The 15,998-nt window shown below is 41.6% G+C and overlaps 1 protein-coding gene across 1 annotated transcript; it reads right to left on the bottom strand.

Moving 5' to 3' along the window:
* Positions 1-58: 58 nt before the first annotated feature.
* il11a (interleukin 11a) lies at positions 59-11,595 on the bottom strand. Its single transcript, XM_061675665.1, has 5 exons — positions 11,202-11,595; positions 10,278-10,435; positions 4,673-4,768; positions 4,375-4,536; positions 59-1,539 (listed from the first exon to the last, which is right to left on the bottom strand). Exons 1-5 carry the CDS (start codon positions 11,206-11,208, stop codon positions 1,360-1,362), a joined length of 603 nt encoding a protein of 200 aa, XP_061531649.1. The 5' UTR covers positions 11,209-11,595; the 3' UTR covers positions 59-1,359.
* Between the last annotated feature and the right edge of the window lie 4,403 nt (positions 11,596-15,998).

The following is a 15,998-nucleotide window of genomic DNA, read 5'->3' as shown; positions in this document are numbered from 1 at the left end:
TTCGGAACACAGCCCAAGACATTAGGTCCATGAAAAACAATAATGATGTATCCATCCCTTTTGCACATTCTGTAGTTTTTATTTCACCAAGGCACGTATTTCACATTGAGGCCAATCAGTGTCTGGAAGAGGCATCTCGGTGTTACAATAATTTAACATATTATAATTGTAGTGTATTAGAATACAAACTGTATAAAAGTATTTTTTTAAAAAGAGAGAGAGGAGACTTGCTCCCTTGCAGCACAAAATAAATAGTTCCACCAAGTTATTTAAATAAATAGCCAATACTGTAACAAATACTAGAAGAGGAATGAACAAAAATGATAGTGAGAAAATTGGTAATCTAAATTATATTTTAGAAAACATCATACACAAAGCACTGTACAACAATTTACATTCATGTACAATTATGTACACCTTTACGTAATAGAGTGTCACAATACATAGTATTTTAAGACTTTTAGTGTTTAACTTGAAAAAAATCTTTTTTATTTATTTATTTATTTATTTATTTTTTAAATCCCAAAGCATGGTTTTAAAATCAGCCATCTCACTCTTCCAAGAGGCTAATCCTATAAATTTGTGCAAAGAATCTAATCAGGTCCATCAGTGCTCAACAACAGGGCCCACTCAAACAACTTTACCACAATAGAGATGTCTCCTCATGCAAAGCGTGAGAAACAGGCATTACAAAAATAGATAATCTGACTCTGGTACTAAAAAGCATTCTCTTGTCTTCGACCTCCATTCTGACTTTTACAGATTACTTGACATGAGTTAACTGGCATGTCAGATTTATTTATTTATTTATTTATTTAAACTGTTTTCACACTGTTGTGTGAAAAACCTTGACTAGTTCAGATATATGCCACATCTACTGGAATAAAGTCAAATGAGTAAAAATACACAAATACCAAGTAATTAGTTGAAAGAAAATGATCAGGAAGTGCTACCTTGAAGATCAGTGAGACACATGAAATCAGTAAGTATGTGGTCAAATAAATTCACGTTAATAAAGAAACGCAGATGCGAAGTGACACGTGACGACTTCAAATAAATAACATTAAATAAATTACTAACAGTCAATAAATAAATAAATACATAAATAACATGGTCATGAACTCGGTAACAGTTCAAGAAATAATGATCACCATAGTTACACTGGCAGATGGTTATTGTAGTTGCATTATAGCGCATCCTCTTTGGCTCTGGTGGAAAGACATGAATCTCTGCACATGCCATGAGTTGATATTGCGGCCTCTTTGGATGCCTTTGACAACAGTGCAGACTGACAAGGTCCCCATTCCCCATTGTTGCCCGAGGTGGGACTCTCACTTGCATTCTCACTTTGATAAATTCTCATTGAACTGTGGAGACTTTTGGCTTGAGGCTGATAAATGCTCTGTATGCCCAATCGCAGAAAAGCTTGAAGTGGTGGAGGAGCTCCTGGCTGGACTGCAGAACATCAAACTGGTAAGGGAGGTGCGGGGGGAGGGAGGGTGTGGCGGGGGTCAGCTTCGGTGCATCAACCCTCTGCATCTGTAGGAAGATTGAACAAGACATTAATTTACTCAAGTATCCATAAAATGTCTCATTATATCAGCAGGTGGGCGTATGGATAGCGCTGTCGTCACTGTCTAGTGCAAACTTAGTGACGTGGCGGAAAACGCCTGAACTGGACAATCGTGCAAAAATAATTAAATACAGTCAGGCGATTGACTCTCACACGTATACACCAATTCGCTGCGACGGAAAAACTGCAACCCCGAATGTTCTTGTTGGGAAACAACATTTTGAGTTGCTACATATGCTGTATAATGTTCTGTATTTTGTTTATTCAACCACATATATGATTGTCAACAAAGAAGCGGCTTGCCCAGGCCACTGTAGCTATAATAATACAGAACGAGAAAAGAGATCAATCTAATCATTGACTGTCCCTGCACATTACCTAGACAAAGAAGGGTAGTAATGAAATTATACATTTAGTTACGTATTATTGTAAAACACATTATATATACTGTATTATACTTTAATGGTTACGACTTGGCAATGGCGTCAGCCGGCTAAATATCGTTTATAACCAAAAACATACATTTTGATTGTGAAAGCTCTTGTGATGCGACATAGCATTTTTGATTGGTGGTTACATCTGCAATGTTGCGATGCCGTTCATCTGTGATTAACATTTTTAATTGGAGTAAAACGAGTGGCCAACGGTCGGCCACATCTGAAAAATCGAACCCCGCTCACTGCGTGACACTTCAGTTGGTTTCGGGCCCGAGTGCTGGTTGACACAACAAAACAGGAATGGTAACAGACATATATTATAGCATTGAATGGCCAGTAGTTGGCAATGTGGCGGCACGGTGGCCGACTGGTTAGAGCGTCAGCTTTACAGTTCTGAGGACCCGGGTTCAATCCCAGGCCCCCGCCTGTGTGGAGTTTGCATGTTCTCCCCGTGTCTGCGTGGGTTTTCTCCGGGCACTGCGGTTTCCTCCCACATCCCAAAAACATGCATTAATTGGAGACTCTAAATTGCCCGTAGGCATGACTGTGAGTGCGAATGGTTGTTTGTTTGTTTGTATGTGCCCTGCGATTGGCTGGCAACCAGTTCAGGGTATACCCCGCCTCCTGCCCGATGACAGCTGGGATTGGCTCCAGCACGCCCGCGACCCTAGTGAGGAAAAGCGGCTCAGAAAATGGATGGAAGGATAGTTGGCAATGTCACAGTGTAAAGAAACACGGTCATCTTGGTTCTTATCTGAAACCGGCTTATGAATACTCTTTGGGAGCTAATATTTGGATTTTTATTAAGTCTACACTGGATGCAACAGCAGTACGCTAAAAAGACTTTAATGGGTCTCTATAGTACAAGTGCTGCAACAGCTGGAAATGCTGTGGTCCACTATTTCTGGTTTGGTTCTGTATGAATGTACTCGTGTGTGCCTACACTGAACACACAAGTCATCCATATTTATGGACATAATTATTGACTTTCAGGCTCATAAATGCAGTTGTTGTGTAAAATATGGCCCAAACTGCTCTATTATGAGTCTTCAGTGAACATACCATTTATGTTTTGGGAACGTGGAAGGAAGCCATAATTGTCGGTGAAAACCCACGGAAGCACACGGAGAACATGCAAACTCCACACAGGAAGACATAAGCTAACTACCCTGCTAACTACTTGGCCACTGCGCTGGCTTATACCTGCCATGTATCCTCAAAAGTTACAATGATGTGGTGATAAAGCAGTGGTTTACTTCAACCACTTGAATACCACTGGTATTGGCACAGTACGCTTAGAACTCTGGCAAACTAGGTACTAAAAATAGTACTTAAGTGTTTTTCATACAAATATTTTCTGTAATTATGACTTAACTGCTATGTTAGTATAGGTTCACATACAAATTCAATTTATGCCGCTGCTGTAGGAGCGGAACTTAGTAGACACCGAGAATGGCCTGTACCTCATAGTATAGTCAATCACAGCATATTCGCGGTTTGGTATTTGTAAATTTGCCTATTCATGTTTTTTTGGTGAAGAACCTATCTTCTGTTATTCGCTGAAAAACTCAGCGAAGCACTCTTTTCATACTCAGGCCAATGCCATTTCTAATCTAAAAATATTGGTTTGGCGCCATCTTGTGGAATCTTTGGGCCAAGGAATATGTTGAAGTGAGGAGAAGGGCTTCATTCAGCCAGACCTTGTCTATTTGAAGTGCTTTGCGCCTACTTGTGGCATCTAAAGTTAATTACAAAACCTTTCTGTGTTGATGTCAATTATTAGCAGATTTTTGCTACTCGGGGTAGGGCCTGTTTCCTATATCCACAAATAGTGGGGGTTCCCCGTAGTGTTCCAACACCCATCATTTGTTTTTTGCTGTTATTTGCTGAAAAACATATTTTTTTGAGCTCTTTTCGAAACTTTGTCTGCATGTTGCAAGATGGCGTCAAAGTCCTGTCTAATCCAAAAGTAGTTCTTTGGCGGCATCTTGTGGCATATTGGTGACAAGGAACTATGTCGAAGTAAGGGGAGGAGCTTGTATTAGACTGGACAAAGCCCTGTCTATTATAAAATCTGTGCTTTGACGCCATTTTGTGGAATCTATAGCAAATTCTAAACATTTTGGGGGGTTTCAATCCCTCACAGATTTTCGCTATTCGCAGCAGGGCTCGGTCCCTCTGGATTACTCCTATTTTTGCCAATGGAAAATAGTTGAGTGAGTCTAGGGACAGTGCAGCGGAAAAGGCCCATAAGTCAACTGGGATAGGCTTCTTACACCCACCCACATTATAAAAAACTATTGGATGTATGAGGTTTTTCCTGCTTAAACGCACTCAAAGTTAAATCAAAGCTGAGCTCTTCACCTGACGGTACAGAAGATTGATGAGCGACTTCATTTCCTTGATCACCTCCGCCAGCTTGGGCAAGGCGGGGTGGTGGTGCTTCTTGGACACCCTGTTCAGCCACTCAAAGTGGTGCTCGTACAGCTTCAGGTCTGCATGGAGTTGAGAAAGTGTGGGCTTCAGCTAAGGGGCGGGGGGAGAACAAGCAATTTTAGAGACTGAGCATGGGTGTGGCAAGATGTGCTGTAACTGTGCGAGGAAGACTGAGAAAACAGGCCAGGCTCTCTACACAGAAGAAACACATTATCGGGGGCATTACCTCAAGGTTGTTGAGATCATTGGCAGATCTGTTGCTCATTTCTGGCAGGGACCTGAACCTGTGGGGCTCCACGTCAGAGTCGAAAGCATGCTCCCTCTGAAGGAGAAAACAAAACATAAACACACAGCGGCTCGTCACTCTGTTGCATCAGCACAGTTGCGCTCATGCCTCAGACAAGTCTCGGCAGCATGAGGAAAGTATTAGCAGTGTGAAAACGTTAGCCGGGAGACGCTTTGTTTCCTGCGCTTTCAGACAGTAGCTCTCGCCGAAGGATGTGTGGTCGATTGGGGTCAGTGTGAGTTCACTCACACTCAACCTCCCCAAATGTCAGTGGTGGGAAGTAGCAAATAGGTAGTTGCTATGCCTAAGTAATTTTTCAGGTATCTGTTGTCTACTTTATGTGAGTTTGTATTTTTCCGGCAAATTTCTGTTCACTCCCTATATTTAAAAACAGATATCTGTACTTTTTACTCCTTATTTTGTCAAAAATAGCTTAGTTGACACAACGTAAAAAAAAGACGTAAATAGCGGAAGCGGTAAAGTTGAGATCTTGATTGCGACACGTGACATGATATCACTAGCTATTTTTTTCATTTTTTTGGTCATGTTTTGTTTCACTCATGCAGACCATGCTGTCAGTTCAATCATGATGATCCTGTCAGCTTGCAGCAAATGTGTGTCCAGTCATTTTTCTCTCTTCTCAATATTATCACGATGCAAGTTAATAAAATATTTTTTCCCCATAGAGCCAAATTATCAAAACAGGTATTGTATATAATTGAGAGTAAACATTCATTTTTATTTAAGTATATTTCAGAGTCTATACATTTTTTATTTTACTTGAAGTCATTAAATTTCACATGCCACAAAGAAGTGTTGTTTTGTAAAAGGTCAAAAGTATTTTGAAGGGACATATTTTGCCAGACCAGCTTTTTCTAGTGTTTAGAATGTAATATTGTCTTTATGGTGCATCAGTAAATGGGAAGTATTAATTCAAATCGTCAGTGCATTACTGAGTTCCAGTTGTTTTTCTGCCAAGAGGCCTGAAATCAGGTCATTCAAAATTTTCCATCTTATCTATGTCACTAGTGAAGATTTCCACCTTCCCTTTCCACGTTCGAGCCAGGGCTGTCAGCATAACTAACATACACATGCTCTCACAAGTGGGTCTTCTCCACGGCGGCAACCAATCAGACGAAAGAGGGCGGTCTTAGCTAACTATGGACAAAGTGGATACAAAACTGGGTCAAACAGAAGTAGCTGTCATAGGGGCCTTTGCTGGACACTTGTATGACAAAACCAAGGTGTTCTTTGAAATTAAATTAAAAACTGTATACTAAGTCCATGTTAGAGAGTCACTCTATGGAGGTCAAAATAGCCAAAATATGGAACCTTTAAAATAAGGCTTTGACAAGGTGAAAAATCAAGCAATTGTCTCTGCTGTCAGATGCTGTGGGTGTGTCCGTTGAATGCGCTGAAACCACGCCCTGCTCTACTGTCAACTGTCAATCAAATACTGCTGTTACGACCTGGAAAAATGAATGCCACTACCTCTAGCATTCTTATTATTTTTTTGCCTATACCTGTACATCCCAACCTGTTTGAGCCACGAAAATATATCCACTTAAAGTGGTTGTTGGAATATATCCCACCGGGTGGTCACAGGGCTTTCGACGCCACGATGAGACGTGCTAGCCACCAGCTAGCTTGCAAGTTAACAGGCTTGAACCTAGTAATTAAATCTAAGTAACTCAGAATTACACCAGATAACCACTGATGCGAATGAATGTGCTCAAGTTCTTATCTAGTGGGGGAGGGAAGACTCATGTTGGGCGCTCAAGTGCATCACTTGTGTTCCATTTTAACCACGCCCCCACAAACATTGAAAAAGCGAAAACAGTTTAACTGTAAATCTCCACAAGTGAGTACTATATAGTTCTCAGTCTTTGCACATTTTCAGCAATTATCTTCAAACATGTATAATCTACTTAAAAACAAATAGGTCAATTCACTAACAGGGTCTTGAAGTAAAGGACTCAAATCAGTCATTCTATTTTTACCAGAGTGTTTTCCTGACACAAGTATCTGTACTTCTATTTAAGTGTGAGTACTTTTTGCCACCTCTGCTAAATGTCAACAATGAAAGTAAATGACTTGAACCCACAGGATGTTTTGTGCATACAACAACGCACGACGTGACCAAGAAGGCAGCGAGGAGCGGCGGCACACAGCTGAAGGGAAACTCCAGGGTCACTATAAAAAGATGCCATGACGCAGTGCTGCCCACTGCCCAGCTACGGCTTGTGTTGTCATCCACGTCTGCTCTCACGCTGGTGTACTTCTCGTCTGGGCCGCCAGAGGGGGGTAAACAATATCCATGCAGGTGAATTGAGCTCACTAGGTACCTGTCAGTACAGTGGTACATCTAATTACGAGTTCAGTTTGTTCCGTGACCAAGCTCGTAACTTACTCGTACTGTATATCAAATCAATTTTCCTTAAATGTCATTGTTTTCTGGTAGAGAATACAAACAAATAACGTTTTGGGGAAGTATAATTACTGTACGTACTATAGTATTTGTGTGTTGGATGTGTGCTTTTAAGGGGCATGGCTTGGTGAGGCTTGGCGAGTGACGTCAGGAGCTGGAGTTGGCTAGTCTGTGTGTGAGCATCTGGACGTGAGCTGTGGCCTACAGGAGCTTCTCGCAAGTGATTTCATTTTGTATTTGTGGATTTGTCATGTACAATAAACGGCTTAACGTGCATCAGAGACTCTGGCTCTCCTTGCCCACATGTGAGGGCATCACAGTATCTCTATTGCTCCATTGTTTTTTTCACTTAAGTCAAGCAGCAGCGTATCTAAAGTTCGCATTTTAGCCCACAACACAAAGCAACAAGAACAACAACAAAAATCAACCACGCGATGATTCGTAAGTGAAGGTACCACTGTCGTGCAATTGAACAAAAAGCAAGAGACATTATTGCCTGATTTACTAATGAATGTAAATGAGTGCTGCGGCATGCGTCATCCCACGAGAGGAACATAACAACATTAAGGTGATTAGTGGTTTTAAATGGTTTGTGCAACCATGTTGTCTGGACCTGATCTTTCCTTAACCTGTTTTGCAGTGTTGTTGTTGTTTGTGTTGATGTTTTTATTTTTTATTTATTGTTTTGGGCACGAATGTGCCACATTGTGCCTCTTCATAAGAGCTTGCTTATGTTGTGGTCCTATGTTTTGTGTCTGCAGCTTTTGTCCTCTTCCATCCATCGTTCTTACCAGGTACACACGGACACACATGCACACACATACGCTTACACATTGACACACCACTCCATCTCCCTGATCTCTTCATCTCTTGTGGCTTTAGCTCCATCTTTCTCAGCCTTTTAATTCTCTTATCGTCCCTTTTCTTGCTCCCTCCATTGAGGCTCGTGACCTCACCTGGCAAAACTTAGCGTCCAACCTGTGTCTTCCTGAATGCAAATACGGGAATGTGATAAATCTTTTTTTTTTGATTTTTATCAAGTCTTCTTTGCTTTACTGTGGCAACCAAAAGTAAAACGTTAAACACCACACCTACACAACCGTGACTATTTACAGAAACTTCAGTACGAACACATACGCAACAGACCACAAAAATGCACACATCCACATGTATCTTTGCCACCATAGAGACACTTTTGGCCACATTTACAAGTTTCTGTCGCAAAAACTTATATAAACTTATACGTATACGCTCCAGCTCCTCTTTTAAAAGCATCAGTTTCATTGCCGCTCTAGCTGGGACTTTCCACGGATTCCTATTCTATTTATCTTTCCGAACGACATCCTCTTTTTAGCAAAAATTCCACACAATGAGAAAAAAAGTACATCTTCCATGTTACGGAACACTGTCAAATACTGTCCCCAATGCTCCTTGATGTGTGTGTGTGTTTTTCATAGCTGAACCACAGGTTAGACGAAGGCGACAGTGATAGCCTCAAACACACATAAATAGAACACTTCTACAACATGTCGACTAATCAAGACTAGAGAGAGTATGAGGCTATTTTTAGCTTTATCTCCTTAACACAAAGAGTTTTCGGGTTTGCATAATGCAAAAATAGAATCTGGATCAGACATGTGAAACCAAAGATGCACAGATATGATATGATGTATTTTCACCTGTTATGAAACAGCAGCTGGGGACAAGTCTTGGATACATTCTCACATCTGATTTTCCTACCCGCTCAAATGTCAACAAAATAGACAGTTTTAGCCAGACGTGTCCGTACAATATGAGCCAGCGGTGGGAAAAATTCAAGCTTCCTCTACTCCAATCACACTTCCACAGTCTTGCCGCAGAACCCAAACATGATTTCATGCAAACCTCTTGTAGAGTATTGTTTGTTGTTGTTTCATGATTGGTATGTTCAGTTGAGCTGGAGGCAAGAAAAGTTCTGGCATGGGCCTTTTTACTCACTAGCTTGCCTTTTTTTTTCCTTTCTTTCTTTCTTTCTTTCTTTCTTTCTTTCTTTCTTTCTTTCACTGCCTCCTTTGCCCTTGTCGTGTGTTTTGTTTGCACGTCAGGTGACAAGGTTGCTGAGTCAGCTTTCTGTGGGCCTTTGCAGATAAAAAAAAAAAGTGAGGTCACTCTGTCAAATCTCTGCTCTGGTCAAAGCTCGCACGTGGACTCTGGACAGTCGGTCATCAGTTAAAAGCAGCTTAAGTCTGACCAGAGTCCTACGTAATAGCTGGGATCACAAACATATGCCAAAAGGCTGCAGTGTAGACTTGAACATAACATTAGCCCTTTAATTAATGCTATTAGGTAATTAAGCTGTGGTGCAATGGCCAGCAAGCATCATGACAAGCATTGAGCCAAGCACAATTGGAATTTACACGATAACACCGAGTAAAAACGGGAAAAACCTTTTTCCGAGAATGCTGTAATATGCATGCCAGGCCAGCAGTTGGCGATGATATTTTCTAAAGAAACATGAGCAGCTCCAACTTCTTTTACTCCCGGGTCTTCTCTAAAAGCGTCTTTTGAATACCATTTGTCTCCTTGTATGTGAAATGTAAGTGGATAGTCAATAACGTGACAATAATGTGCTGCGGTGAATTTACATTTGCTGGACCGGACATATAGGCACAAACGCTACTATTGTGACATACTCGCACTTAAAGTAAACCTACCAATTTCAAGGGGAAACTGTAACCCTATTAAAGACCGTTGCCTTTAAGCCAGTTGTCAAATTCAGGCTCCAAAAAATGCTGTTGTGACGTAAACTAACAACCTAAATGACACAGAAAAACTGAAAGCTGCATTTTTACCGTGATAGATTATTATTATTTTTTTTATCTTCTACCCAGAAACTGAGCTGCACTGTATTTGTTTACAGACTTAAACCTGAGGCTGTCACACTTACTGTCCCTTACCTAATTTTTTTTTGTGTGGAGCCCCTAATAATTACCCTATAATATTACATATTTAGCATTTCTTATTGCAGTTATGAACAGAAGTCAAGGAAAATTTGTGGCCAAGTTTTCGCGGGGAAAGGATGTGGAGGAGCAGAACTTGGCCACTTGCCCACTTTACGACGATGACACTTGCACTTACCAGCAATTCTTGCGTGAGCTTCATGAGATTTTTGGTCTGGTTGGACAGCTTGTCCATGTCGCTGGGCCGCCGATGAGGCACCGGGGAGGCAGACGTGAAGACAGGCAGCTGGGCCAATACCAGCGAAAGGAGGAGAGACGACGAGGAGTCGAGCAGCACTGCAAAGAAGAACAAAACGGAAGCAATTAGCAGGGAGGCGCTGTCATCTTGCCGTAATGATAATGACCTCAGGCCGCTGCTGTCAACCTCAGAGGAAGATATTGCACCATAATATAAACAATAGCTCCAGACTTGGCACAGGGCACCCCCGTGTTAAGCCTTGGTGACAGATTCATGTTTTCACAGGCAAATCATTAAACACATCAGCATCACCCCTGGCCTGAATAAAGCAGTGCAATGAATGCGGCTGATTGTCACACCTGCAACTGGATAGGCGCATGTGTTGCCGCTATAAATTATATAGACCGGGGGCCAAGTCAGACGCTGCAAACAGTAAGCTCATTCATTCTTTTGCCCTTTCAAGTTCAAATACAAGCTAGTGTAAAGCATTTAAAAAGGAGGGGACCACAGTGGTGCTGAAGCCGCAGAGGCTTGATAATTACAGGTGAACCGCAAGGATTTACAGACAAAATAACACGCGTGTGAACTCACTGTCCTCCAAACTGGAATCATTGCAGGACAGTAAAACAGGTACTGTCTTACAAAAAAATACCCCCCAAATTTGATCTATCATGCAGTCAAAAGTTTGGACACGCTTTGTATTGAATAAGAAACTGTGTTCAAACCTAGTGTATGTATATTATTTTTCATATGCATATATATGTATATACCATCATGCCAAATTCAAACATAAATTACACTAGATAAATCTTAAATGAAAATAAATTAAATTATTAAATAAAATAAAAACACACATTCACTTACATTTCATATTGGTTCGAATCCAACAGAACGGAAACCCAAACAGCAGGTAGATAAATAAATAAATTTAAAGATAATAATAAATTAAAGGGCACTCTGGCAAGACGTGTCACGTGCTCCGGCTTCTGTTTTGACGCCTTTTTAGTCAAAATGAGGAGCAAAGTGCGTCCTGACAGCTTGGATGGAGCGCGGTGAAGACAAGGTAAAATATGATGGAAATGGAAAAAAAAAAAAGGAAAAAAAAATCAATATCGTCCAACTTTTTTTTTTTTTTTAAGTTTCGAGCAAAGTTTGAGCTATTGTCGTCTGTATGGAAGATAGATAGCACTTTGACAGAGTAGAGAAAGAGAGAGAGAGAGAAGTGTAGAGAGAAGGATGCGATGTGTGGTAAGTCCAATTTTTTGCGCGCAAGTGAAGTGTTTAGGCTTGTTTAAAACTTCCTTTATAAAGACGTCGGGCCTATGACACATCGGCAGTGACTCACTTCATTCATAAAAACACACACACACACAGACACACACGCTCTCTCTCGCTCTCTCTCTTTTTCTCTCCCCTCCCTTCTAACCCCTCTACTCTCCCTCTCTCTCTCTTGCTCTTTGCGAAACTTAAAAAAAAAAAATTCCGTTGTGTTTTTTTTCTTGTTTTCTTTCCTCTATCACTTTCTCCCCTCCCATCCCTGCACGCTCCTATCTTGCACTACTTCCTCCGGCCGCATCAGTGCGCCAATCATGTCCCCATCTCTTCATATCTGGCCATCTCCAAATCCAAATCTCTTCCCTTTGCCCATTGTCTTCATGTGTATCAACCTAGCTCATCATTCATGTGCCTTTCATACCTGCTCATGTCTGTAGATGTTTTGTTTTAAGCCCATAAAAGGATGTTATTGCGTTTATTTTGAGGCTCCCCAGTGCCCGGCAAACACCTTTCTATCCCTCTTTTTCTCACCCCTGGCTCTTTTTCTGCCCCTCTTGAGACAGCAGCCTGTTATTTCCACTGCCCCCCCACCCCACCCTACCCCGTCACCCACACCACACACACACACACACACACGCACACACACACGCACACACACATACTATCCACCTCCCATTTTGTCTTTCTCCCTCCCTCCCTCTCCAGGGTGAAGGAAAGAGTGAGGAGTGAGCGACGGATAGGAGAGAGAGGTGTTGTCCAGGACCGAAGCAGAAGGGGCCTCCGAAAAGCGTTGCATAGAAACCGTGAGAACACATGCACATCCATCTGTACATTTTTTTTTTTTAGGGGACATGAGCGCATGCTTGTACATTGTGGGTGGGGTGCCCACTCAGCGAGGTCATGCAGGACAGCATGACAACATACACATAATGTACACACACGACTTGCAGACACAAACAAGATTCCTCACACTATATATGGAACCTTTGAGTTCATACACAATCCATTCCAGGGCGCCTCCGATTCGTTCGTATTTCAAAGCAAGTTTTCCGATTGGAAATAATGGAAATAGTGAGTTCCAGGGTCAAACTGCCATCATTCTGAAACCTTTATGTAACATTTTATTACATTTGCAATATAGTTTTCTCAAACAGCATCTGTATAACTGTGTAACAATCCAATTGAATATGAGACGACAACAGTACAACTCCCATAGGCACTGCTTTTGCACAGTTTGCTCATTGACGAATGTATTTCGATAGGCAAATTTGTGTCACACACACACACACACACACACACACACACACACACACACACACACACACACACACGCACACAAACTCCTGTTGAGAATTGGTTCAGGAGCCCTATTATCCAAAACCAAAATTGTGGCTAGTGACAATGTTGAGTGGCTTGAAACTGGGAAACCACTAGCCACAGTGGCCGGTGAGCAAAAAAGTTAATGATAAGCTCCGGTTGCGTTAATATTTTTGTTCAGTGTATATGTAACGGATGCCAGCTACCACTGTGCAAAAGTACATTTGTCAAACTTCAGTCCTCGGAAGGCTTAAGTGTATTGCTAGCTGGTCGGTCAGCAGCCCGGGGCTTTTAACCTGCTGGTTAGCGCACTCAACTCTCAACGCAGAGTTGTGTTGGGGCAGGACCAAGGATGTCATACATATATATATTTCGAGTTACGGTGTACCCCGCCTCCTGCCCGATGACAGCTGGGATAGGCTCCAGCACGCCCGCGACCCTAGTGAGGAGAAGCGGCTCAGAAAATGGATGGATGGATGGAGAAAACCTTTCGAGGTAAGAGCCATCACCCCATCGATTTTTTTGCTTTCCGTTGCAAACCAAAATGTAACTTACCAGTGAGCTTCAGATACGCCGCCACTCGAGTGAAATGAACTAAAAAGGATCAGGAGGTGAAACTTAGTGGAACCTCAGTTCACTCATAAATCAAATTATACACGTAATTTTCGAACAAATGTCTCTTGGGTTCACCGACTTTCAGATGTTTCTTGAACGGTACAAACAGTCAAACACAAATTTCAAATAAGAACACGGATTAATGACATTTCAATTCATTTCAAAGGGGAAAACTGATTTGCTATACAAGTAAATTAAGTTGGGAGCTTGGCCACAGAACAAATTGAACTCTTCAGTCAAGGTACCCAGGTACTTGTAAAGACACGAAAATGATTCCTCGGCGCTTGTTGAGTTTGTTCTCATGACAATTTAGTAGGATTTTCTTTTTTTTTTACTAAATGTAGAGAGTTGGCATATTTCGCAGATGCGCCTCAGGCATGTCACTAAATAACACTCTTAAGTAGGTAAGTAAGTAAGTAAAAAAACAAACCAAAACAACAAGTGACAACATGCTTTGGGATGCTTTGAGCGTTATTGCTTTGAACGTGAGTCAGCTTCCCTCATATAATTTCGAGTGTATATTCGTCTTGTACTCTTAACTGCTCCTTCTTTTGGAATAGGTCCAACAAGCAAAAGAAAAAGCAAAACACTCTATTAGTCCTTTGATGTCGCTCTTGTGAGGTACACTGACGTCTTACGTGAAGTCACGCTTACTGACGATCCAGCTTATGCAACATAAAAAAAATGCCATGAATCCATTCCAGCCCTAAAAAAAAAAAAAAAAAAATAGCACTGTTTTGTACAAGAACATAATAAAGCATAATTGAAGTGAATGTTAAAAGAAATAAACTTGTTATATAAAGTATCATCACTCTTCCGTATTGTATGTATGTGATGGATGTGTGCCTTTAAGGGGCTTGGCTTTGTGAGTGATGTCAGGAGCGGTAGTCCATTTGGCTATAATTCAGTGTGAGTGTCTGGGTATGAGCTGTGGCCGACAGCAGCTCTTTGCGAGTGTTCTCATTTTGTATTTGCGTGTTTGACTAGTCTTCCTATTCAGTAAACGGCCATTGGGACTCTCCTTGCCAACATGCGAGGGCATTACAGTACCTTATTTGCTCCACTTTTTTCAATTCCCGTCGCTAGATTTCGCTCATAACTCAAACCCCCAAAACGCTTATTTACCGTTTATCCTCACTTGCTTTTGGGGTTTAATAAAAAAAAATTCAAGGCAATCATATTGTGAATCAGTTATTTGTGGATTTGCACAATTCGCGATGTGGCCTGGTCTCTATCCCCCACGAGGATAGAGACCATTTTAATGCTGGTCGTTTTGATGGCACTCGGATAGCTAAGCATTTTTTGAGGTGGTACTTGGTGTTAAAAGTTTGGGAACCACTGGTATAGTTCCTCACTGATGGCGTCGTGACTCACTCACTTGTGTATGGTCACCCATCTCTACATGTGCCCTGCGATTGACTGGCGACCAGTCTAGGGTGTTCACTGTCTCTTGCTAAAAATCACATGAGATAGGCCTCAGCTCACCCGTGACCCTATTTAGCCCATTGCTATAGAAAATGAATGGATGGATGTTTTCTTTTTGTCTGAAGTTTTAGTCAATTCTTCTGAGCACGTGTTATGTTTTATGCATTCTCACTAAACACACACACAGAGCTGAGTTGGGCTGACTGGAAAGATTCAGTCAGGTGCAGTAAAGCGTGACCCAGTGTTGCAAAAGGGCAAAAATGACTTTCCAGTCATGCCAGAGGGATAATGCATCAGAGTGTATACACTATTTACAAGGAAATGCCCACTAACACTCACAAGGAAAGGAAGAGAAGGGGGAGAAGGAAGAGCATTTTTCTTTAAGGAGACACACACTCATGGTGTGGTAAGGTAATAATTGGCAGTGGGCACAGTAGCACATTCTTCCGCATAAGTGGAGTTACCAGTGCAGTGGTCACGGGCCTACACAGACTGACCGGATGGATGATGGTTGCATGCTCTTTTCCCAGGTCAATGGCGTAGAAGAAAATGAGGGTTAGATAATATTGACACACTTGCTCGTTCTTTCTAATTTGCCACATCAAAAGGCCGTTTGAAGACACAGCTGGTGAGGAGAAGAAAAGAAAGAGTGAAGTTAGTCACTCTCCCTGCTTGCGCACATCATGGGGGTCTCCTGGGTGGTTCAGAGCCAGACCATCCACCAACACACACACACAGATGCCCGTAACCCTTTATAGGGCACTCATTGAATTAATTGGAGGGTTTTTAGACAAAAACAAGACTTTTTTGTACTTATTATAGTCTAATTGTACTGTATAGCCCATAGCCACAGCATGGAGACTGCTTCACATGTAGACCTACAGTAATGCTGTATGTTATAGGCACATGTTATTCTAAGTCAGAGGTCATCAACATTTTTTGAAACTGAGAGCTACTTCTTGGCTACTGATTAATGCGAATAGTTTGACACACACTTCTGAGAGAAAAAAACAAAAAAAACATTTGCTC

This window comes from Phycodurus eques, chromosome 4, assembly GCF_024500275.1.
Source record: "Phycodurus eques isolate BA_2022a chromosome 4, UOR_Pequ_1.1, whole genome shotgun sequence".
In the NCBI taxonomy this organism is placed as follows: domain Eukaryota; kingdom Metazoa; phylum Chordata; class Actinopteri; order Syngnathiformes; family Syngnathidae; genus Phycodurus; species Phycodurus eques.
Note: the sequence above shows the minus strand (reverse complement) of the source record. Positions and strands in the feature narration are given on the sequence as shown.

What these genes read in the sequence shown, in the direction of transcription:
- il11a (XM_061675665.1), bottom strand. An exon ending in ATGATCTCAACAACCTTGAG is followed by an intron (nt 4,537 to 4,672) that starts GTAATGCCCCCG and finishes CCCGCCCCTTAG; the next exon opens with CTGAAGCCCACACTTTCTCA. An exon ending in TCAATCTTCTGTACCGTCAG is followed by an intron (nt 1,540 to 4,374) that starts GTGAAGAGCTCA and finishes ATCTTCCTACAG; the next exon opens with ATGCAGAGGGTTGATGCACC.